The sequence below is a fragment of the Pelophylax lessonae genome, assembly GCF_965119305.1.
Source record: "Pelophylax lessonae genome assembly, chromosome: 1".
In the NCBI taxonomy this organism is placed as follows: Eukaryota; Metazoa; Chordata; class Amphibia; order Anura; family Ranidae; genus Pelophylax; species Pelophylax lessonae.
In genome coordinates, this window is record NC_138768.1 from 292306892 (window position 1) to 292332942 (window position 26051).

A 26051-nucleotide genomic window follows, 5' to 3' on the forward strand; every position below is an offset into this window, starting at 1 on the left:
GGGATTATTAATCCAAATTTTGAATTAAAATCCATGATTCAGGGCTCTCCACATCATGTCGGCCCACACTTGAAAACTGAAATGCTTTCAGACGTTTTGCGCAGTATTGTGAATGGCGGTGATACAAGTCAATAATGCAACTTTTAGCAGATATCACGCCACCTAGTGGTTAAAGTGTAAACTGACCTTCAGCCAAATGCAGCACTATACCAGACCATTACACCCAAATGCCTTCACACCGATACCTCTATATTAGGAAAATCTAAACAAAATAATCAATACAGTTGAGAGATCTGCTTCTATCGCTGAATCTAACTCTGTAGAATTCATCCGCATTGTACCTTTGACACTTTTTTTTTTTTTTTTTAATCTGTCCAGTCAGAAGGTGCTAGATGTGTTAGAAAATGTTTTTACATGAACATGCTGGTTGCTCCAGAAGTCAGTGGACTAACATTATCTCAATGAAGAAAATGTTTTCACATTAACACGCTGGTTGCTCCAGAAGTCAGTGGACTATCATTATCTCAATGAATGGATAGCAATCTCAAGCAAAAAGTGATTAAAGTGTGTACAATACATTTATATGGCACTAGCGCTGATTTATGGAGTCACAGAGATTCAACCATTAAACCAGCAGTTGTGTCAGAGGATTATACCCAACAGGTACCTACCTTTTACTCCTATTCCACTGCTACAACCTCTAGGCCTATACACACATGACCACCAAGTATAGAACGTACCTAATTTGAGTTTACCATTACCAGGACTCACTTCTTTGCATGAAATGCTTCTATAGACAGCAAAGAGGGTGGAGTTTACCGATTTTTGCCTAAAGTATATGCATGGAAAATCAAACATTATAAAACCATAGACAAAGGAATTGGTCTATGTTTCCAGAACCCCAGATTAATTACAGCTAGAATATTTAGGTGGTAAAAAGACTTGGTGTAAGGTGCAAAATGTTTTTGGGCTGAGTACCCGTGAAAACATTTTGAGAAGTCTTCCAGGATATTATATAGTTATTTATATTTAAAATTACCTTTGTTTTTTTTTTTTAAAGCAAAAATGTAAAATGTTCAGATCCAAGGTTCTAATTACCAGATAGATATCTACCTTATTTCAAAATGACCATTCAGTTTTAAGGCCAAGGTTTTATAATGCAACCATGTTGTAGTTTTTTTTTAAATTTTTATCCTTAAGTACCACAGAATAGATTTTTATCTTTTAGACACATTTTGTTTTTTATTACAGAACAAAATGAAGTCTGTTGCACTGCGAAGTACAAGACAACAAAAATTTTTTTTGTTTCCACATTAAAGACAATATGGCTGCTTTACAACCACCATAAACAGATCCTCAATTCTGGAGCTGGAACATTAGACAGACGTACTGGAAATGTTCCTTTTTATCAAACTGAAAACAAAAAAACACTTTGGTCGGATAAAGATAGAAGATCTCTGAAATTCCTTAAAAATAACTTTGACCAAGCCCTTCCAATGCCCACAACTACACAAGTGAGCTCTTATACATTTTAAGAGAAATCTAAAGACATTTTAATAATAATTTTTAATAATTCTATATGTCAATTTCAAAAAAGTCTCTAGAAATTTGGACCAGTGAAGAAAGTCCAGTTTTTATTTAAATTTGATGATTTCAGCATTATACCTGCATTCAAAGGATTTGTATTGTATACAACTATCACAGAATGCAGTATCGCCTTTTAAAAAAGATCTATTTTTTTGTCTAGCCATGGCTGAGCGGAGGGAGACCTCCCCCTACATGATTAATGAGGGTGTAATACCTCGGCATGTCTGAGTGAGCAAGAAGGTAATCCTACATGGCTGATCAATTTTGACATGAATCAGACTTTGTGGTCTTGTCCATGCCAACAAATACATTGCTTTATGTCACTTCCTAAACTTCTATTTCAGAGTTGTATAAATATACAGTAGTAACATGAAACATACTATAGTAGTGCTGCATTCTAGTAGAGAATGGAAAATATGGTGTTAGCTGCAATATGAAATAATACAATTCTTGCTAAAATCTCATAAGGGGAGAACAAAACTGAGCATTGTGAAGGATTCCCAGCCATTCCCTGAATGCTTTGATATTACTATATGCGCCTAAAAAGGTGTCTCCCAGCTTTTTGCCTCGTTTATAATAAGCCTTGAAGCTAAATGTTGGTTTGTGCTGTTTAGTTAATATGGTGCTAGAAGTCTTAGCCACCATATCAGTGCTCTCCTCTGCTGAGTAGAGTTCAGTGCTCTCTCGTGAAAGAGTTGTACGTTGGTTGATGCATATACTTCTTTGTCACATCATTTCTACAATGGAAACCTATGAAGAAGCCAATGATTAAATAGAGAACATAAGACATAGTTCTTATACACAGAATGGATTGTTAGAGACAAGCTTTTCTTTGAGGCAAGATCCCATGAGCATAGATGTTTGGTTGCGAGTGGAAGAACAGAATCAGCGTCCGGGAGCAAATATCGAATCAAGTGCTTGACGTTCAGCTGCTGCCACATTGGGGTGCCACAGATCGACCATAAAAATCACTCGAGGACCGTCTTCTGCTGAACCTAGAATTAAACAAACAAAAGGCATAAGAAAATGGAAAGATATAGGTGGTTCCATGCAAGGAAGATTGTATGCCATCACACCAAATACAAAGTAGGGCTGGGCGATAAATCGATTTATCGATTTTTTAGTTTGAAACGATTTTTTTTTTAAACTCGAGTTTTTTCTACAATACTTTTTTCTGCCTTGTGCAGCCACCGAACTCCCCAGTAACGGACCACCTCTGCGCCTGGATGTGACATCAGCTGCGGGGCGGGCGGTGCGTCTGTACAGGCCGGGGCTGCGGCGCGCTGTGATAGGTAAAGTCTCCCCGGCATGGATGTGACGTCAGCTGCCGGGAGAGGAAGCGGGCGGCAGCTGACGTCACATCCAGGCCGGGGAGACTGTACCTATCACAGCGCGCCACAGCCCCGGCCTGTACAGACGCACCGCCCGCCCCACAGCTGACGTCACATCCAGGCGCGGCGGTGGTCCGTTACTGGGGAGTTCGGTGGCTGCACAAGGCAGAAAAAAAGTATTGTAGAAAAAACTCGAGTTTAAAAAAAAAAAATTGTTTCAAACTAAACTAAACTAAACGTTACTGGGGAGTTCGGTTCCTGTGCGGCGGACTAGGAGCTGGCTGGAGCCCAGGCCCAGGGTGTGTGTAGTTAACGCGGGGGCTGGCTGCACAAGGCAGAAAAAACTATTGTAGAAAAAACTTGAGTTTGAAAAAAAAAAAATCGTTTCAAAGTCAAACTAAAAAAGGTGGCCGGTTACTGTGGACTCGTTCTCTGGACTGTACCTATCACAGCGCAGCCCCTGTACAGACGCACCGCCTGCAGCTGACGTCACATCCAGGCGCGGCGGTGGTCCGTCAGAGTCAGACACACATATACAGCGCTTCTCCTTCTCCTCAGTCCTCCCTCCAGACTCTGCAGTCATTTTTTAAGTGCATTGGAAAAAAAAATCGAAAAACGAATCGAAACTCAAATTTTTCTTTAAAAATCGAAGATTTTTTTTTTAGGCAAAATCGCCCAGCCCTAATACAAAGTGTAGATTGTAGCGACACTCTATAGTAGTGATGGCAAACCTTGGCACCCCAGATGTTTTGGAACTACATTTCCCAGGATGCTCATGCACTCTGCAGTGTGGTGGAGCATCATGGGAAATGCAAGTTCCAAAACATGTAGGGAGGTGAGGGCAGGGATGGAGGAGCTGGACCAGCACAGGGAGTAATCAGATACTCCCAGAAAAGAAGAGGGATATGACAACGGAGAAAAGAAGATTAACAGTGGATGTGCTAGGTAATCAACTCCTCTCGGGAGTTGCTGCAAGAGAATAAAAAAAAAATAGGATATTAAGGATAGTAAAAGATGCTGCAAGTAGGTATTTAAAATACTTGGGATTTTACCAGTTTTGATAGTTAAATTTCTGTCAGGGACTCTTTAAAAGAGTTTTCGCAACTAATTTTACCACCGATATCTGTGTGGTATCAAGTCTACAAAATTATGATATGGCCAATATTAAGAGGAAATATTTTACAGAATCAAGCCACCTATGCTAGTGTAAATTTTTGTTTATTAAAAATCTCACAAGCATAATAAAAACATATTTACATATATACAAAATTAAATAAATATATAAACAAAAATAGCTTACATCAGCATAGAAACAGAAAATTATTACTATCATGACTAAACTCAACAAAGCCCTAACCTCCACCTAAACACACCCTCAGGCTAAGAAATGATTACATATTTATCGCATGCATGCAGCCTTTTTTCAAAAATTCAATCTTATAAAAATCTAGGGGACGTGAAAGGACAGAAAGCAAAGCCGCACACCCAGAGACTGACAGACAGCAGCTACGGGGACCTGACATTCCTCCACGCCTTTGCCCAGGCTCCCGGCCGCCACCTGTCCTTCTCAAGAACCTGAATCTTCCCAACCTCACCCAGAATGTTTTGCACCACCACCTCGACAGGAAGGACTTTTTTCCGAGTGGAAACCTGACACCGTGCATTCCACGTGAAGTAACGGACTACTAAGCCAACTAGAAAAAGTGTCTCGAAATCAAAATCCCGATGTGACTCAAAACACCCGTACGACCACTCCGCATAACTTAAGCAGGAAAGGAAAGGGATACCCAGAGCCCCACCCACCCCCTTATAGACTTCTATATTGAAGGGGCACTGAAGCAAGAAATGGTTCATAGTCTCCTCCACACCACCACACTCCACGGACAACCACGGTTTTCCGGCAAGCGATGCTTCAAGTTGCCCTTCACATAGAGTCTGCCATGGAATGAGAGCCAGGCCAAACCCCAAAACTTCAAAGGGATTCTCTCCAGATTAATCAAACGCAGACCCTCCCTCATAACAGTGCCTGGGCAATCCCTCAAGACCAGTGGCTCGTTAAAGGCAGATTCAACAACCCTCCTCTCCAGGGCCTTCCTAGGAAGAGACTTAATTTCCTCCGCCGTCACTCGCCACTGCCGAAGCATCTTCAGGCATGGAGCAACGTAAGCTGGGAGCTTACCATGTCGGACCCTTAAGCTTTTCACTGGCCCACCATTCTCCCAACTTCGCAGAAAAGGCCTAAACCAGGACTGAAAAATACCAACCCACCCAGGCGGTTCCTCTGCCAGCATGTTATCAAAATTATGTTTTAAAAACATCAGAGAAAAAAATACCACCAGGTTGACCATACCTAAGCCACCCATCCGCCTGGGAAGATAGGTTAATGAGATTAATGAGATTCAGTTTGTGCCCCCATAACAGCTGGAAAAACAGCTGTAGATCCTTGCATAGAGAGACACTGGCAAAACGCAGACAAAGCTGACATACAGAAATACCGGGATCAGGTAAGTTTTAATCAGGTCAATCTTTTCCCTGTAAGAGAGTTTCCATTCCTTCCAGCTGGCAACCTTGGCATTGGCATCTTGTAGCCTGCTTTCCCAATTTGCAAGGCCGTAATCGCCGGGACCAAATTTGATGCCTAAAACTTTAATTTCCTGTTGTGGCTCTGGGAAGGTGTCCGGAAGCTCAAAGCTATCGCCTTCTTCTCCCATCCAAAAAACTTCACTCTTATCCTGATTGATCTGTGAGCCAGATGCCTCAGCATACTGTTCCATCACTGAGACCACCTCCTTCGCCTCCTCTGTCCCAGAGATGAAAACAGACACGTCATCAGCATAGGCCACAACTCTAAAAAGGTGCTCACCAGGAATGCCCAAAGGCACCCCCCACAACGGTCCACACTCTAATCTCCTGATGAAGGGATCGATTACGAACGCGTATAGCAGAGGACTCAAAGGACAACACTAACGCACACCCGAGCCAACCTCAAAGGGCTGTCCAATCCAACCATTCACAAGCATGAAGCTTTCAGCTCCTCTGTACAAAGTCTTCAGACCTATGCTAGTGTAATATCCTCTCAAGCCTTGGCTTCAAGGAGTTGAGTTTGTTTAAAGTTAGAGGTGTACCGAATGGAACTTTAGGTGCTGAAACAGAAAATTCAGGATACACTTGGCCAGAGATAGATTAGGACAGACAGACAGACAGACAGACAGACAGACAGACAGACAGACAGACAGACAGACAGACAGACAGACAGACAGACAGACAGACAGATAGACAGATAGACAGATAGACAGATAGACAGATAGACAGATAGATAGATAGATAGATAGATAGATAGATAGATAGATAGATAGATAGATAGATAGATAGATAGATAATGTATTTTATTCAACTTTTTAAATATCATGAATTTAAAGCTGGGTCCTAGAGGCCTAAAGCCATTTTGTGAGTGGCCCTTTTTTACACGGGTGGACGAGCACCACTTTCAAGCACCCTAGTTAAGAAGAATATAGCGCACTTGTCACTATTGGGGATTCAAAATTGTGTTGTTATGGACATTTAAATTGTTGGTTGATATTTTGTATTTAAGTTCTACAATTCAAATACATTGGGATGTTTTTGAATCAATACAGAGCTCTTTAGGAGTTCACATTTGCATTTTCACAAAACAGCACCTCAAAATCAATATATTCATTATAGGTTTGGTATTTACCAAAATTGATGGCTGCTGTCCCCATGGTTACCAATTAAAATTTACCACTAGGAGGCGCCATTTTAATATATATTTTGCACAATATCTATTTATGTGTTCTTGTCCACTGCACTTTCGTTGTGCTGTTAAAAACCTTGCTTGTTGCATTTTTGGCAAGTTAAAAAAACTGCACCAAAAAAAAAAAAAAACTGCACCTCCTCTGTAAAATGCATTGGAAACACAGCAAGAGCACATTAATAACGCACACATGTGATGCGATTTTTAAAATCACATGGCCAAGAAAAACACACCATAAGCGGGGCAAAATCGTATTCCTTTTCGGTGCCATTATCGACACCTTTTTCTCTATTGGCAAAATGCCAAAAACACTATTTTAGGCCACCAAATGTTTGGTGCATCCTACACAAGATCTAGACAAAACAACAAGGCTAAGAAGGTTTGGACATACAATCGAAGGCTAATCAAATATGGCAGGTCCAAAATACAATCACACCAAGGAAATGCTGACTATGACACGTAGGGATGAGCTTTGGTTCAACTAAGTTCAACCCAAGCCCAGCCTGTTTGCAGTTCGGCAGACAACAAAACTGCTATGTTTGATTAATGTCGTCACAGAGGATCCCTGACCGGTTTGTTTACAAACACAAGCCGTCCAGGGATCAGTCATTAAAACCGGCAGGGACCAGTAGAGATTTGAACCATGTATGGGAAGACGGATTCTACCCAGTATAATCCATCGATTAACTTGGGTATAACAAGCATGTCAGATTTTTCATGTGATTATTGCCAGCAGCTATAGCCGCTAGCAACAATTACTGTGTGACGGGGCCCACCCCCCGCCAGGAGAACACAACACGGACTGTGTTGATAGGGGAATTTGAGCGACTCTTTTCTTCAAACAATGGTTGCAGGAATAAAAATCGCACCCTCTATGGCCAACACAAAATGACATATACCTGGCTGCTAATTGTCAATAAAAAATAGTCCCTTTTATTTTAGTACCCCCCCATGGTGGTGCCTAGCCACCCAGGCTCTTTTTAAGGTAAAGCTTGAAAATTAGCTTTGGGGCTAGAAACAAGATTTGTCTCACGTAGACTTTAATGGGGTTCAATGCCCGCCCCCCCAAACTTTCTCCCTGGGTGGTTTGCCAATGTCCAGTGAACCATACTTTGTAAAAGTGGTGAATTTTTTAAAAAGTGACCAGGTTTTGCTTTGCTCACAGAAATCAGTCTTAATATGTTTAATTTCGGAACCACCATTTCTCTGTCGCTCATTGACAGACGCAGATTCCATATCTTGATATCCATAGGGTATACTGCCCCCTACAGGAGTAGGACACTAGGCAGAAAAAACGTTCTGGCTACACCTATGGGCAGTCCCAGGGGGTATACCCTCTCTCTCCCTGCTATAGGATGTCAGTTTTTTTCTGCCTAGTCAGGAGTAAGGACCTAAGTTCCTTGCTGGGATCTCTGGTCCTGGCAAGTTTTTTTAGTTAAATCTTTTTTTTTAGCTAGCTTTTTTGTCCGAATTGTTCCTGTGAGATCTACAAGCAATTATGCCGGATCTGGGCGATGGGCTGGATGCTGAGATCCAGTGGTCACTCCAGCTGCGTACGAGCGCGTGCAGGCCCTAGCTCCGCGCTGGGTCGCCGCGACATAGTCCCACTGGATGGGGACTGGCCCACGGGTTAAACGTCCCGCCGAGTCGCATACGACTGGTCGGCAACCGAGTCGCAGAGTTCCCATTTGGCCGACATCCCCCCACTGGGCGGCAAGGGGTTTTGTCTGGAGTGGCACCCGCTCTGTTCCGGTATGGTGAGAAAACCTTTCCCTCATGGCTGAATATGGGGTGGACGCGGGCACCTCCCTGGGACTAGCGGACCCCCATTTCTCTGGGCTCCCCTCTGTTCCTCTGTGTACCCCCCCTCCGGTGGTGTCCCCCCCCCCTCGGGTGTTTGTGTTGGTGGCAGTTCGTGCAGGCCGCTAAGGGGGTGGGGGATGGGGGGTCCCGACGGTGTGGACGGCTGTTGTGCAGGAGGGGGGCTTCCTCCCTGGCTTCCCAGGGCCTACCTGCCGATCGATCGCCTGTTGGTGTTGGCGGGGGCCCCCGGGGACCCCCCTTCCTGCCGCAGCGCGCGGGGCTGCCATTTTCCTGTAGCCTCCTTGTGTATTCATGGCGGCGGCCATCTTGGTACACCCAGCTCGTTTTGCTTCAGAGCTGGGCTGCAGTGGGAGTTCCTGGAGGTGTGTGAGGGGGTGGAGCCCCTCCCTGGACCCGGGAACATCGCTCCACAGGACTTCCTTTCCATGCGGACAGCGCTGAGAGCAGTCCTTTGAACTTCTGGTGCATCGGGTGGTGAGCCTTTTTGGGGTCTCTAGGCACGCTGCCTGGCCACTGGGGGGCACTGTAGCGCTGGGAGACATTTAAAAAATATATTTTTTTTTCGTTTTGTCATAATTTGCTGACGGGTTCCCCTGGTGTACCATGGACCCTGCTGCACATGTGTCCCCACCTGATCCCCTCGAGGTGGCCGCAGGGCCCTCCAGTCCCCAGCTCACCATTGATGCACTTTCGGCGGTCCTGGAGTCATTTGTGTCCCGGGTGGAGGTGGCCTGTCAGGGACGGGGGTCGCTTTTTTTTTATCCCTGTCTCGTCTGATGCCTCAGATTTTGATTCTGAGCTAGTCGATGCTGACGCGGGTCTCTCCTCTGGGGCTGCGGTCTCGCGCCCCGTGTCCTCTGATAGTGAGGATGACCTTTCTGCCTCCACTGTAGCGCAAGACAAAGCGCTGGTGGACGCGCTGATTGTGTCTGTCCGGGAGACCCTAAAGCTGGAGGTTGCAGCTGCGGATGCGACTGATACGGAAGTTGCCTTTTGCACTCACAAGCCCTCCAGGGTGGCAAAGGTTTTTCCTTTTCCCAAATGCTTGGACGATATCATTAAGAAGGAGTGGGTCCGTCCGAAACGACCCCCTGGGATGCCCAAACGGATTGCTAGGCGCTACCCATTTGAAGAGTCCCTCCTTAAGAAATGGACGGTGCCGCCTTTGGTGGATCCGGCCGTCTCCAGGCTAAATAAGGCTACTGTTATCCCGTTAGAGGATTCCCCGTCCTTTAGGGATCCGGTTGATCGTAGGGCGGAATCTGTATCCCGCTCTATATTCTCCCTGGCGGGGTCGGCCTTCAGACCAGTGTTTACCATTGCTCTGGTTTCACAAACATTGACGGAAAGGGCCAAGTTGTTACGCCGTGACCTCGAGGGGAGAAGCCTCCCCCCTGCCGTGGCGGAAATTGCTGGACCAGATGGTGCAGGGGCTGCAGTTTGTTTGTGACGCCGCGCTGTGTCGTTCTCGGCTGTGGTCCTCCGGCGCATGCTATGGTTGAAGTGCTGGTCGGCGGATCAGGCTTCCAAAAAAGCCTTGACTGATCTCCCTATTCAGGAGGATCGCCTGTTTGGTGCTACCTTGGATGATATTATCAAAGGTCTCACTGGGGGCAAGAGCACCTTTCTCCCACAGGCTGCCAAGAGTAAAGAACCTCGTCGCAGACGGGGACCTTCCTTTTCAGCCCACAAGAAGATTTTTCGTTCCTCCGGGGCGGGTGACAAGGCAAAGTCCTCCAAGGCCCCCTCGGGGGGATTCAAGAGACCCTGGTCTGGTAAGCAAAAATCCGGCCCTTCCAGACCTGAGGATAAGTCCGCTTCGGCCTGAAGGTGCGCCCCCACCCATGTCAGGGGTGGGGGGGGGGGGGCGTCTTCGCCGGTTCCCTGACCCGTGGCTCTCCAGGATTCAAGACAAATGGGTTCACGAGGTCATACGGTCGGGATATAAGATCGAGTTTCGATCAGTTCCACCGGTGAGGTTCTTCCCTTCCAATGTGCGACTGTCCCCGGATCGCCCAAGGGCTCTGTTGGGGGCAGTGCAGGACTTGTTACAACAGGGAGTGGTAGTTCCGGTTCCTGGGGAACATTTTCGGGGCTTTTACTCAAATCTGTTCACAGTGCCCAGGAAAGAGGGCAAGGTGCGTCCAATTCTGGACTTAAAGGCGCTCAATTGTTTTGTCTGGGTGCAAAAGTTTAAGATGGAGTCCATTCGCACAGTGGTGGCCTCCCTGCTTTAGGGGGACTTTCTGGCCTCCATAGACATCAAGGATGCCTATCTTCACGTTCCCATTTACGCAGGACACCAACATTTTCTGCGCTTTGCTGTGGGAGAGGACCATTATCGGTTTGTGGCGTTACCCTTTGGTCTCGCCTCTGCTCCCCGGGTCTTCACAAAGCTTTTGGCCCCAGTTCTGGCGCTGTTGCGGCAGCGGGGTATAACGGTTCTGGGCTACCTGGAAGACCTCCTCCTCCGTGCGGAGTCTCCGCAGGCTCTGTTGTCAAACCTGGAGATCACCATGACCTCTTTGGAAGAGTTCGGGTGGCTTGTGAGCCTGCAGAAGTCATCCCTGGTTTCCTCCAGGAGGCTGGACTATCTGGGCCTGACTTTGGATGCGTCCTTGGCCAAGGCGTTTCTCCCTGCGGAGAAACTCCAGAAGATACAGTCGGCGACTCAGCTGTTACTGTCCGCCAACTGGCCGTCCCTTCGGACCTGCATGAGGGTTCTGGGACGGTTGGTGGCGTCTTTCGAGGCAGTACCTTTTGCTCAGTTTCATACGAGTACCCTCCAAAAGGAGATTCTTCTCAAATGGAACCGGAATCCTGATTCCCTGGACAAATCGGATCCGGCTGAGCGCGTGGACCAGGGATTCCCTGGTTTGGTGGCTTCGGTCTCCGATGCTCAGTCAGGGGAAGTCATTTCTTCCAATCTATTGGACGATTGTCACCACGGATGCCAGTCTATCCAGGTGGGGAGGGGTTCTCGGCAGGCTGTCTGCTCAGGGGCTCTGGTCCCTGGAAGAATCCAGGTTGCCGATAAATGTGTTGGAACTGAGAGCGATCAGGCTTTGCCTGGTTCACTGGACCGAGCGTCTTCGGGGCCGCCCGGTTTGGATTCAGTCGGACAATGCCACGGCCGTGGCTTATGTCAATCACCAGGGGGGCAAGAGTGTTCTGGCGGCCGTGGAAGTTGCCGGCATCCTTCGTTGGGCGGAACGTTTTGTTCCGGCTCTCTCCTCGGTTCACATTCCGGGCGTGGAAAATTGGCAGGCGGATTTTCTCAGCCGTCAGACCTTGGATCAAGGGGAATGGTCTCTTCATCCGGAGGTGTTTCACCAGTTGTGCCTTCGTTGGGGCACCCCGGATGTGGATCTGTTGGAGTCTCGGCTCAACAGGAAAGTGCAGAGGTTTGTAGCCCGCTCCCGCGATCCTCTGGCGGACGCCACAGACGCGCTGGTTGCCCCGTGGGGGCAGTATCAGCTGCTGTATGCCTTTCCTCCTCTCAAGTTGCTGCCGAAACCTCTTCGCAGGATAGAGGCGGAAGGAATTCCAGTCATTCTTGTGGCTCCGGACTGGCCTCGTCGGGCCTGGTACGCCGACTTGGTCAGGCTGGTCGCGGACGCTCCTTGGCGACTTCCTCTCAGGGAGGATCTGCTGTCTCAGGGGCCGATCTTCCATCCTGCTTTATGGTCGCTGGCTTTGACGGCTTGGCTGTTGAGAGCGAGGTGCTGAAGGACAGGGGTTTGTCTGCTTCAGTTATTCCTACTCTTATTAAAGCGAGGAAAGCAACTTCCGTAAAGATCCATCATCGCACATGGAAGTCTTATATCGCGTGGTGTGAGTCCCTCGGGGTTCCTCCACGCTCTTACTCGGTGGCTCGGGTCTTGGCCGTCCTGCAACGGGGGGTTGAGCAGAAGCTGGCCTTGAGCACCATCAAGGGTCAGGTTTCAGCCTTGGCACTTTTCTTCCAGAGGCCACTGGCCACTCATTCCCTGGTGCGGAATTTCATCCAGGGGGTGCGGCACCTGGTTCCTCCGGTGCGCTCGCCCTTACCGCCCTGGGACCTTAATTTGGTGTTGTCGATTCTCCAGAAACCTCCCCTTGAAAATATTAGGGAGAATCCCCTGCTTACCTTATCCCAGAAGGTGGCCTTTTTGGTGGCTATCACTTCTGCACGCCGGGTGTCGGAACTGGCTGCGTTGTCCTGTCGTTCCCCCTATCTGGTGGTTCATAGGGATAAGGTGGTTCTTCGTCCGAATCCATCCTTCCTTCCTAAGGGGGTTTCCGGTTTTCACTTGAATGAGGAAATTGTGTTGCCTTCCCTGTGTCCTAAGCCCAGTCATCCTCGGGAGTTTGCATTGCACTCCTTGGATGTGGTTCGGGCAATCAGGGTGTACTTGGCTACTACGGACTCCTTTCGTAAGTCTGATTCGCTTTTTGTGATCATGGATGGCCCTAGGAAAGGGTTGCCTGCGTCTGCCACGACTATCTCCAGATGGATCAGGCAAACGGTGGTGCAGGCTTATTCTATTAAGGGTCAGGTTCCTCCGTTCCCTGTTAAGGCACACTCTACTCGGGCTCCTAGTGCTTCCTGGGCTTTCCGCCATCAGACGTCGGTGCTTCAGGTTTGCAAGGCGACTACCTGGTCGTCTGTTCATACCTTTACTAAATTTTATAAGGTTGATGTGCTGGCATCGGCGGATGCCTCCTTTGGCCGCAAGGTTTTGCTGGCTGCTGTTTGAGGGGACCTTTGGTCTACCTCAGGGATTCTGTTTTTTCAGGTGGGTCTCATCTTCTTGTTTCCATGAGTCCTCGGTTCTTCTGGTTGGCTCTTTTTGGCCTTCTGGATTGGGTTTTTTTCTGTTATTCCACCTCTCATTTATGGCACTGCTTTGGGACGTCCCTATGGATATCAAGATATGGAATCTGCGTCTGTCAATGAGCGACAGAAAACTGGATTTATGACTTACCGTAAAATCCTTTTCTCTTAAGCTCATTGACAGACGCAGTACCCGCCCCTCTATTTTGAGTTGGGTTGGTTTGATTCTCTGACACTGCTTTGTTACATAAATGAACTTTTTTTCTGCCTAGTGTCCTACTCCTGTAGGGGGCAGTATACCCTATGGATATCAAGATATGGAATCTGCGTCTGTCAATGAGCTTAAGAGAAAAGGATTTTACGGTAAGTCAAAAATCCATTTTTTTCACTTGACATGTACAATTGCTACCTGTTTGCAGCTGACCCAAGCATAGCACAACCAGCTGTATTTCCCATAGGTGGTAAACCTCATTTGCAGCACTGGCTGAACTCTGTTCCGATTGGGGTTACTGGAAGCTAGTGCACATGGAGCACAGATAGACACAAAGTGAAATTTAACAGCTGTTGTAGGCTCTGAAAATACTGCACTAAAATGAATTGAGTAGATGTTCTTTGGTATCTGCTTTTTTTTTTTTTTTTTTTTTTTTTTACCAAACCATTTCTTGCGATTTCCAGCAATTGACCCTACCTTCATGAAATGCTGTGTGCAGGAAGGAGTCATCAAACAGAAGGCAGTGTCCTTCTGCCCAGCACTGTGGCTCTCCTCCAACCACCAGTTCACAGTTAGCTGGGATTCGTAAACCTTGAAATGGAACACAGATTATCACAAGGTGAAAAAACAACAATAACAAAAAAAAAAAAAAAAAAAAAAACACAAACATACAAAACATACATTACATAAAAATTTCTGGTATACGTCGTATATTTTACCACAACTCCTCATTCTACATCCTTGCACAGTTTTTACTTCAGAGACACAAAATGACACTACACAGTGTGACACACTTTTAGAATGTAAATTCTATGTCTTGCATTGTGCTCTCAGACTGTTGTGAACATTACCAATAAAAACGCACACCACAACGGTCTACAGGCAGTCTATCAAGTCAGTCAGTCCGTAATTTTTTTTTTTTTTGCTGTAGCGGAGTATCAGAAAATCGCACTGTTTTAAATCACATCTAAGCATAATACACAAAAAACATTAGCTTTGTACTCCCAGACAGTGAGGCGATACATCTAGAGTGAAGAGAACACTGAAAGCAGGATTAATTAACTGGACCAATGAAATGCAGATGAGGGGGAACACAAAAACATGTAACTTAACCCACTTCTGGACCAGACGGTTTTACCCCCTTAATGACCAGGCCATTTTTTGCTGTACGGCACTGCGTTGCTTTAACTGAGCAGCGCGTGGTCGTGCAACGCTGTACCCAAATAAAATTGAACAACATTTTTTCACATTCTGTTATATGGCATTCTCAAAAAAAAAAAGAAAAAAAATATAAAAATCAAAATTTTTAAAACATTTTAGGTCAATTTGTTTTCTGCTACATATTTTTAGTAAAAAAAAAAAAAAAAACGCAAAAAGTTGCGCAAAAGTTATTGCGTCTATTAACTACGGGAAAGATTTATGTCATTTTTATTGTTTTTTTTTTTAACTAGTAATGCTGGTGATCTGCGTTTTTTTGCGGGACTGCAACATTGCGGCAGACAGATCGGACCCCTGCCTGACATTTTTGATACTTTTGGGGGGACCAAAAAGTGTCCCTCCCCATCAGTGCTGCCCACCAGTGCCCTCCCCATCAGTGCCACCCACCAGTGCCCATTATTGCCCACCAGTGCCGCCTATCAGTGCTCATCAGTGCCGCCCATAAGTGCCAATCAGTACTGCCTATCAGTGACGATCAATGCCGCCTATCAGTACCCACCAATGCTGCATATCAGTGCTACCCATCAGCGCCACATATCAGTGCCCATCAGTGCTGCATATCAGTGCCACCCCATCAGTGCCTGCTCATCAGTGCAGGAACAAACGTATTTACAAAGTTTTATAACAAACAAAAAATATTTTTTCGCTCTTTTTTTTATTTGTTTAGCAAAAAAGAAAAACCTTGCGGTGATCAAATACCACCAAAATAAAGCTCTATTTGTGGGGAAAGAAATGACATAAATTTGGTTTAGGTACAGTGTTGCATGACCGCGCAATTGTCATTCAAAATGCAACAGCGCTAAAAGCTATAAATTGGCCTGGGCGGGAAGGGGGAAAAGTGCCCGGTATTGAAGTGGTTAAAGTAAAGAGCAGGAGCAAAAAGTAACCAAAGTAACAGGCTTTATGAAAAAAACAATTGGTAGTAAAGGATTAGGAGCTTGAGTTATGGTAATTCTAAACCTTTTGCTCTTATTTAGGGAGTGAGAGATCTTAAAAAAGTTATGCCCCAGATGCCGATTCATTTTTTACTACATCCTAGGTTTTCCAGCGGGTAGCACACTACTTTGTTTTATACAGATTTTGGGTTTGTTCCTTCAGAGGTCTGACACGAGGTAAGCGAGTCCAAAATATGGTACAGCCCGAGTAGTAAACCCTGTCCCCATTGGCAGCAAGCTGTAGAGTGGGACCTATGCTCCGTGTAGGGAAGCAGTAATTATGTGGAGATACCCCCCCGCCCAGTTAAAACCACATTTCTTCAATTGTCAGGGAGCATGAGCTTTAAGGATTGCTGCATTAAGGGGGAGCTCCAGGTTCCTTCAGAAAAATTAAAAAAGTCAGCAGCTGCAAATACTGTAGCTGCCGACTTTTAATACTAGGACACTTACCTGTCCACTAATCCAGGGGTGTCTTAATCCGTGGCAGGAAGTAAAGAAGCATAGCTTCCTCTTTTGGCTGGAGCTCTGCTTTAAGGTCTGACTCAGTAGGGGTGGGTTAGACGCAAAACAAGATCTTAGGGTCCATTCACACCAGGTGTGGTGGGGACTGTTGGGTGGCTATTCCAGCACAGTCATATCGCAAGACAAGTCATAATGCCTTGTCTCTGGTATGGGCAGTTCACACCATGCGTTCGTGTGTGTTGCCAGCACAGCACAGGACAGGACACCGCATACTGGCCTATAGACCTTTATGAAATGTCTGTGCTGGTCTGGCCTAACCACACTACACTCCAGATGCTGTGTTGCATCGCAGCAGCTGGTGAAGTATACATTAACCCTTATTTTGTAAAATAATTAACTCAGTTTAAGAGATAAATGGATGAAAAAATGAATACTGTATTACCTTTTTCCTTTTTTAAATAGGTGATCACATGACCTCTGTTTTCAGCTCCAAGGGGCTGAAAGGATCAGGATCAGGGTGCACTCATTCCATGGTGACAATGAAGCATCCACTACAAATTCCGGAGGGTCTCTGGATCTTGGGGACAAACCCTATACAGTTTGTCCTTTAATTTGGATGCCAGAAGTTCCATGTCTGTCGCTCACTTGTGGCAAACTGTTTGGAAGAGCCCGTTTCCCTCAAATCCAGATGCTGATGGCTGAGAGAATCCACATGCAGTTCAGCCCAAGTAAGAATCAAGTCTGCATCTCATTGTGTGGTGCGACTTCTTGTTGTAGTCCACTGCCTAGCATTGTCTGACAGTATTCTGGTCATGTGACCTCACAGCTGACAGGTTCAGCTTTAAAGGGGTAACGGAATTGTCCAGCATGTTGATGGGAAATCAAGCTTCCTCCACAGTGAAAGGGCAACCAGAACTCTTCCCAAGCCCAACAGCTTGACTTCCATCATGACAACGTTCTGCGTCATTAGAGAAAAGGGTTTTCCCCGACTTCAGCACCAGGTTGGAAATCCACCATGCCAGTCTGGCCTTGCAGGTAAGATGCATGAGGCAGTCTAAGGACTACATCTGTTTGTCCCATGTTGCCCGAATGTTGATTTGCAATCATCTACCTTATCCACCTTTAGGCCAAGATCCTTCTCTATGCAGGCAAAAATTGAGGGCTCAGGGGCGTAACTACAGGGGTTGCAATCGCTACCAGGCCCCATGCTCCAGGGGGCCCGGTAGCAAACCAGTGGGTGAACTTCCAGGATCACAAAGGTCACACTTGCGACCGGACCCTGGCATTGCACCACTGTGGGGAGGCCCCAAGATTGCAGGAAGGGGGCCCACAAGATTGCAGGAAGGGGGCCCACTGCAGAACTTGTGAAAGAATCCTGCTGCGGGACCGTAATAAAAGGCCATGCAACGCGTGTAAAGAGCCCCAGGATTAGTGGGAAGAGCCCTGGGCTTGAAGGTAAGGGCCCCGGCCAGGGGTCTGGGGGGCCCTTCATGGTTTCTTGCATCAGGGCCCTGAAGGTTCTAGTTACGGCTCTGTGAGGGCTGCATATGGGGCTGAGGGGTCCAGGCACAAAATAGGAAGGATAGAAGTTTGTTGTGAGGCAGGAAAGTGCTGGACAGGGCGATCCTTAATACCAAGCACTGGTACTCTAATCAGTAAGGGATCCAGTGGTGATTTTCAAGTTTGAGGATCCACTTGAATCGCTGCAGTATCTGCACAGTCCACTGGCTGACAGAGTTTGGGAGGCCTGGTCTTTTAACGGGGGACTGTCCTGGTATCACACAATGAGAATCCCCTGGGAACAGAGCACCATGGTGAATACTTGGGTTAGTGATTGACCGATATCGGTTTTTCGTTGCCGATACCGCTATTTTGGCGATCACATATCGGTATCGGCCGATATTTTCACACATTTAAAATTTTGCAAAATAAACACAAATTTCGACAAAAAACGGTTTATAAACATGTTAATCTTTATTTAATAACATTTTTAACATTCTTCACACCTTAACTGCATGAAAACTGATAGGAAAAGTGCACTTGAAGGGACATCAGTTTCACATCATCTGATTGTGCATTAATGGATAAATAAACTGCTTCAGTACTGCACTCACTCACTGCAATAAATCACTACTGTAGTGCAGTCAGTGCAAAACTGCTGGAAAAAAAAAAAAAAAAAGCTAGACAAGACCACAGCTAGACAACAGCTACACAGTGGATTGGACTGGAGTCAGTGGACTACGTCTGCAGTAGGGCACTCACTGCAACTGCAGCAGTCTGCAAAACTGCTAGAAAAAAAAGCTGGGCAACAGCTAGACATTGGATTGGACACTACTCTTTTCAATACTCCCAATTAAGTAGAACAATATCATAATGCAGAAAGCAGAACATTTCAGCATGTCCATGCTCACCTGTTAAAGGTCTTCTGTTTTGTTCATACAATGCTGCCACTTCATAAACATGCTCAGGAGGAGTGGAGGACAGACGAGCAGAGAGAGAGGTATCTTCTAGCATGGGAAGTCTTTTGTAGCGTGCCTCATTTTCTTTCCACCAATGAAGAGGATGACTTCTTCTGTCAATTACTGCTTCTTTCAAATAGAGATGAAGTTCATCATCCAGGCTCAAAGTTGCAGATTCAGAAGAAATTGAATCCTCCACATGAGGCCCCAATAAAAAAACACTGAAAATGTCCTGATATATTCAACAAAGATGAGAAGATTCTCTTCTGTTCGTTGACGTATTTTTGGACATTTTTCTGTTTTTGCAGCATGCTGCTCTTCATAAAAATAGTGTTCTGGATTTGTCTTTTCGGCAGGAACCTCCTGCATCTCCTGTTGAATATCTTCTGTCAGCCACTGTTTCGCCTTAGCCAATACATCATCTGAAGAGAAAACATGGTTCTTGTATCGAGGAGTCAAGAGACTTGCAAGCACATTTTTAATCTCTTCATGCTTCTCAAAACATATAGCAAATCAAAGCTCTTTGGCTTGACAGGTCATCATTTGAAAGTTGGAGGGTGTTGCGTGCCATGACACAGAGGTCTGACATATCAGCAAGCCTCATTCCTTTCCGCATGTTTGCTCCACTGTCTCGAAGTTGCACAAGCATCACTCGGTCTTTGTTGATTCCCCATTCTTCAAGCCTGCCTAGAAACATTTCTCTACTGTTTGACCCATTTTTGTTTTTTGCAGTTACTGATCCCATACTTCTGTTGTTTGTACATGTGTTGCACACTGCTGCTTTTCCTGGAGAAGGTTGAGATGAGAAATAGTCCCAGACCACACTTTTACTTTTTCTCTCCTCCATCTCCATTTTAATTTGAAAGACACAAAAAAGATTACAAATATGGCTTGCTGAAGTTGCTACTGCTGCTGGCACCCTGTTGTGGGTTGGTGGCTGACACCTGGCAGTGTGGGTGGTTGCTTGCTGGCCCCCTGTTGTGGGTTGGTGGCTGACGCCTGGCAGTGTGGGTGGTTGCTTGCTGGCATGCTGTTGTGGGTTAGTGGCTGACGCCTGTCAGTGTGGGTTGCTTGCTAGCACCCTGTTGTGGGTTGGCGGCTGACGCCTGGCAGTGTGGGTTGCTTGCTGGTACCCTGTTGTGGGTTGGTGGCTGATGCCTGGCAGTGTTGGTTGCTTGGTGTCACCCTGTTGTGTGTGGCTTGCTTGCCAGAACACTGTGGTGGCTGGCTGGGTTGGTGTCACCCTGTTATGGGTGGCTTGCTTGCCGGAACACTGTGGTGGCTGGCTGACTTGGTGTCACCCTGTTATGGGTGGCTGGCTTGCAGGAACACTGTGGTGGGTGGCTGGCTTGGTGTCACCCTGTTATGGGTGGCTGGCTTCCAGGAACACTGTGGTGGGTGACTTGCTTGCAGGAACACTGTGGTGACTGGCTTGCTTGCAGGAACACTGTGGTGGCTGGCTGGTTTGCAGGAACATCGTTATGTGTGGCTGGCTTGCAGGAACACTGTAATGGCTGGTTGGCTGGCTGGTGTCAATCTGTTATGGCTGGCTGGCTTGCTGGAACACTGTGGTGGGGTGGCTGGCTTGGGGTCACTCACTTAGCCTGGCCTGTTCTGTGGTTGTAGGTCGGATGGTTGGCGGCTGGCACCCTGTGGTGGGTGGCTGAGGCCAGGGCCTGTGGGTGGATGGATGGCTGGCACCGTGACTGGACCAGATTGCAGATGGCTGTACACGAGGCTGTCTGAGGCATGGGAGGCAGTCTTAAGGCAGAGAACGTGTGCAGCGCATGGTGAAACGGCGTCACGTATGGGCCGCTCAGGCGTGGGAGGCGCTGTTAGAAGGCAGATCGTGTGCGCGCAACATACGCTATGACGTCACGAAAATATCGGCAAATCCAAAGGCCGATTTCGATATATTGGGGAAAGTGCATATCGGCCCCTGATATATCGGTGTTGCCGATAATCGGTTGATCTCTAACTTAATCTAAAATGTAGATTACATTGAGGAGGAGTTGGAAATATGGGGATGGGCAAATAAGCATCCCTAATGTAAACAGAGGTCAGAAGGCCCCCAGGGAGGCAATGATCAACCTGGCTGACTCCCATGTAGAACTTTTGGACTTGCAGAAACAAGTTAAGAGCTTTTAGATCCAGAATGGGTAGAGTGCTTCCATTTACCTTGTAAACAGAGAACAGGTTTGAGTGAAAACCGTGAAATCGTTCCTCATTCAGTATTAGGGTAACGACCCTGTGAGAAAAACTGCTGAACAGCAGCAAGAACACCCACCTATTTTTGCAAGGAAGATGGCAAATTTGAGAGCATTAGGTAGAGAAGAGGCCAAAGAACCTTCAAGCCCCTTGAAAATGACACTTTAAAATCTGACCTCTGCGATATCTTTGGATCAGATCACCAAGAAGGCTGACAGAAGTGCCCCTTCTCTTACAAGTGGGAGTGCCCCAGAGGAAGATGGTGTGCACATGCATGTCAATGGTAAATTGAGGCAGCAGAGGCACAATAGCAGCCCATTTGAAAGCTCTTAGCCAGAATTGGGCTGAAAATGGCAACAATTTTAAAAATGGCTAGCGCTTTTGCTTTATGGTTGCAAGATCTAATTTAAAAGTGTCATAGCCAGCACTCTGCAATAACCACCATGAACATGGAGCCTTACAGCAGGGGTGTCAAAGTCAATTTCATTGCGGGCCATATAAGCATTATGGTTGCCCTTACAGATATAATCTTACAGTTATATCTGTAAGATTCTATCTGTTTATATCTGTAAGATTAGATGTCCAGAACACCCCACGCCCCCTTTCACCCTTACATGAGATGTCAAGAGCCCCCCCCCCACCATCAGAAGTCAAGAGTCACTCACCCTTCCTTACATCACAATGCACACCCTTACCTTGTGCTGGTGCCAGGAAGAAGATGCGGGTGGATCTGGGAAGAAGTGCAGGGTCTGGAGGAGAACCAGAGGAGGGATGGAGTCAGCTTCCAGAGTCTGCTGAATGCTGAGACCAGGGGAGGCAGAGGCAAAGTGATGTTGTGGCTGCACAGAGAGGTGCAGGATCTGTAGGAGTTCTGCCCTCCTCTCTGCTGCGGACTGCTGAGAAGAGGGTTGGGCAAAGACAAGCCTTTCTGAAGCTGCACAGCTGAGTGCAGGATCTGGCAAAGGAGTTCTGTCTTCTCTTCTGCCGACTACAGAGACAAGGTGGGGGCAGAGACAAGGGGTGTGCCTCAGCTGCAGGAGAGGTGCGAGGGCCCTATGAAATGGCCTGGGGGGCCGTATTCGGCCCACGGGCCTTGTGTTTGACACATGTGCCTTACAGTCTGCCATTAAAAACCTCATGCTTGGTGTGCAGGAACAGGCATTGAGCGGTTCTGTTACCTGATGGGGCTCTAGGTCAGAAGTCAGCGTTGCTTTCGGTAACAGGTGATCGCACACGCAAGTTCTGCTTTTTTTTTTTTTTTTTTTTTTTTTTTTTTTTTTTTTTTTTTAGGTGCATGAGCATGAACATGGAGCTGGGAAGGAGTGTCTGATGCGTTGGCGTGCACGTGGCTTGAGGAGTGTTCCTGGCAGTGCGAGCTTCTGTCAGACACTGGAGGGGACACAGAGAAGCGGCATCTGGGTGCGCGAGTCACTGTGGGTGCATGCTTACAGGCACTAACAGGTTCTGCTACTTTGGGGATAACTGTGCTGTGTGTGATAAGCTATTCAGCTTGGCACAAGTCTCGAGTACACTAAAATTAGTACTTCAAGGTTTTTCTTGCATAAAGCAATGTCCTCGCTTAAGAGGAGTGGGGGGGTCACAGCAGGAAGGGGCACAAGTGCCGCTTTTAAGATTGGAAGAAGATTCTAGCCGTGCTTCCTCTGCGTTTACCTCCCCTGATTGTCCAGAGGCGACTGGCCAATCTGAGCCATTATGGTTGTCAGGCATATTAGCCACATCTAGTGCTTCTGTCTCAGACCAGCTGTGTCCAATCACAGCTGGTCACATAGTAAATAGGAAGTGCTGTTGATCGGCTTTATCCAGTTCACGTCTGGGGGGGGGGGGGGGCTGGCTGTCTGTGCTGGAAATCAGAGCATTGATTACCAGTGCAGAGACCCTTGGGGGATGCCACTAAACCCACCAGGGATTGCCCACCCATGGCCACCAGGGATTGCCCACCCATGGCCACCAGGGATGCCCATCAGTGCTCAGGGAGCCTGTCAGTGCCCTCATCAGTGCTGCCCATCAGTGCCATCAGTGCCGCCCACCAGTGCCGCCTAGGATTGCCCATCAGTGCTGCATATCAGTGCCTCATCATTAGTGCCACCCAATTAGTGCATCCTCATCAGTGCCTGTCAGTGGGGCCTCATCAGCGCAGGAAAAAAACCTATTTACAAAATTTTATAACATATAGGAAAAAAATCATGCAGTGATCAAATGCTACCAAAAGAAAGCTCTATTTGTGGGAAAAAATGACAAATTTGGTTTAGGTACAGTGTTGCATGACCACGCAATTGTCATTCAAAACAGCAACAGCGCTAAAAGCTGAAAAGTGGCCTGGACAGGAAGGGGGTGAAAGTGTCCTGTATTGAAGAGCTTAATAAATAAAATAAGGATAAAATATGATTGGCTACTATAGAGATATATACTTTTTGATATATTAGATATAGCATTAAAAAAATTAAAACCAATGAATGACACTTTAACTGATTTGGGATGCAGAGAGAGGACAGCACTGGACAGGGTAGCGGGAGCTACCAAAGTTAACTTGTCCTATTAACAAGCTGGGGTTTGGTTGCTAGGCCTCTCCGCTCCCACCTCATCTAGTTCTTCGCTGACTCCCGCTGTATGCCAGGCCCTGCTAGCAGAGTGACAGGGGGTGGAGGCTGGGAGGAGAACCGGTGCCCCTCTCCCCTCCGATGCAGCTCCACACTCGCCCTCAGCGTATTTCCACTCACCTAATGCAAGATTCTAGTGCTAGTCATACATTATACAAACAAATTGATTGTATCATTTCTGTACAATTGCAAACCACTTTGCAATCTGAGGACAAACCTAAACATTTAATTTGTATAAAACCTATCCATTAGGAAAAAAAATAAAATATCAGGCAGTTCTTTACACTACATAGTTTATGGTAAATAAAAAGACTGCATTGTGTATAGCCAGCTTTAAAAGACTTGCATTCCTTCTGGTGCTTTGCTTTTGTACATGCTGTATGTGGATTTTGGAATATGAATCTGTGCTTGTCTGGCTTTTTGAACATAATTGCTTGATAAAGGATCAAAAGTACTAAATTTAAAATCCTCCATTTTAGAGCTAACCAACTTAAAAAGTTTAAAATTCATAAATAGAATGATTCAGCCACACTATATTAGGACAGCCTAATAGATGTCCTTTCATTGTCTAGAAAAGGTTAAAGGTTTTTGTTTGATTAACTAGTACACACGAACTTGAGTGCTTCATAAGTGAACTGTACAATATCAATACAATCATATTGATTGTCGGTACTAAATTTTCCCAGGTGACAGCATTTCTGGCACCTTTCACAGCATGTTTTTCACAAATTGAAGTGTGCTGCTACAAGGAAACTGCATGAACAAAGCAGGGGTTATAGAGAGGTGCTTACTGTACATGTGCTATATAGGCAATTACATAGCCGCTTAAGGATGTACTCCCTGTACAGCAAAACAGATGATCTGATTAAAGTATAGGGATTATCAATCTTAATTAAATACCTTCTATGATTTTACACAAGCCTAATTTTAAATGCAGTTTGTCACAGACATAATTTAGACGAGTAAACACAATTTACATGATAAAGCAATATATAGCCGTTTCAGAAAATGAAAACCTTTTGTGTTTTTCTAGTTAATATTTTTTTTCTGTACTTTTCTTTAAATAAGTACTATTATTTAGCTGTAAGGGATTTTTTAATAACTGACAATCTCTGCATCTATAGGTCCATCAGTTTTAGTACTATACTTGCAGCACCGCCTGCTGCCGATAACTGGTATTGCCATACAATTATAAAATAAAATGGTTCTGCTGGAGCAATGTCGGTTAAATTACTATAAATATATGTGCCTCTACTTTAGTCCCCTGACATCCATGGGGGGGGGGGGGGGGGGTCACAAATAAAATACTGAGGGTATTGTAGTGCTGAAAAAAACGGTCAGAAACTTCAAAGATAGTATTGGAAATGGTCAGAGACTGGGGACCGGGTCCATATGTGGTCTAAGGGTACATATGTGGTTTAAAGCTTGAGACATGCAAAAGAGACCATTAGAGACTGGGGACATATAACACGGTACTGCTAGAGATTGCAGCCCTTTTACTAATAAATGTTAATGATGCTGGAGCTCAGTAAACTTCCTAAAGCTTCCTAAACTAGGCAGAAACAAACTAGAGTGTGTGGGGTTATGCCTGCAGGGACAGCCCCCATAGGTGCGGTAAAGCTTTTTCCTGCCTAGTGTCCTATTCCCGATAGGAGGAACATAACCCAATGGTCTAAAGATGATATGGAGCCATGTCTGTCGATGAATGATAGAGAAAAAATAATTCTCCTGTGTCCTGTGTCCAGGATCTAAACAGGAATTCTAAAATGCACATAACCTCATCTAAAACTACCTTGAAGCAGAACATCTAAACAGAGGAAAAAAGAGATACTCTGAATACTGTGCCCTCTACGCTCTCATACTGTGCTGCATTCTGAAAAGAAAAAGTTAAGAAAATGGTAATACTGGTATTTATAGTGGGGAAAATAACTATCTGATCCCCTGTAGATTTTGTAAGTTTGGCCACCTACAAAGAAATGAGTCTATTTTTTTTCTTATAGGTGTATTTTAAAAAAAGAGAGATAGAATAGCAACCAAAAATCCAGAAAAAAACACATGATACAAAGATTTTAAATTGAGTTACAGTATAGTGAGTAAAATAAGTCTTTGATCCCCAAGCAAAACATGACTTCGTACTTGGTGGAGAAACTCTTGTTGGCAAAAACAGAGGTAGGACATTTTTTGCAGTTGGTTACCAGGTTTGCACAAATCTCAGGAGGCATTTTGGTCCACTCCTTATAGATCATCTCTAAATCCTTAAGGTTTCTTGGTTGTTGCTTGGCAATTTGAAATTTCAGCTCCCTCCATACATTTCTTATAGGTTTAAAGTATTTATTAACCCCCCCCCCCCAAAAAAAAATAAAAAACTAAGATCTAAGATCCTGTTCCTTTAAGACGTGAATAACAGCACAGTGCTTGTGCTGTGCAATTCTTATCTTCCTAACTGGTAATAAACTTAATTGATCCTGCCAGTTCCTCAGTCCCCCCTGCCTCTGCTGACCACGATGATCATGGCTGCTAAGCCTTGACTACCGTGGTCAGGTTATATGTCTCCGTCATCCGCAGCCCTGGCCTCTCCATTAACAGTCTCTCCTCCCTCCCTCCCTGTCC

General features: G+C 46.0%; 1 protein-coding gene across 3 annotated transcripts in view; it reads right to left on the bottom strand.

Moving 5' to 3' along the window:
* Positions 1–1235: 1235 nt before the first annotated feature.
* Positions 1236–26051, bottom strand: part of ASPHD2 (aspartate beta-hydroxylase domain containing 2) — a 105367-nt gene continuing 80551 nt past the window's right edge. For 2 of the 3 annotated variants that reach the window (XM_082244004.1, XM_082244003.1), the window contains exons 3-4: positions 14019–14132; positions 1239–2582 (exon numbers count right to left, since the gene is read on the bottom strand). In XM_082244004.1, coding sequence (XP_082100130.1) covers positions 2473–2582; positions 14019–14132 — 224 coding nt within the window. In that variant the 3' untranslated portion in view covers positions 1239–2472. Of the gene's footprint in view, positions 2583–14018; positions 14133–26051 lie in introns of all 3 variants that reach the window. The other variant, XM_082244005.1, reaches the window with a different exon arrangement.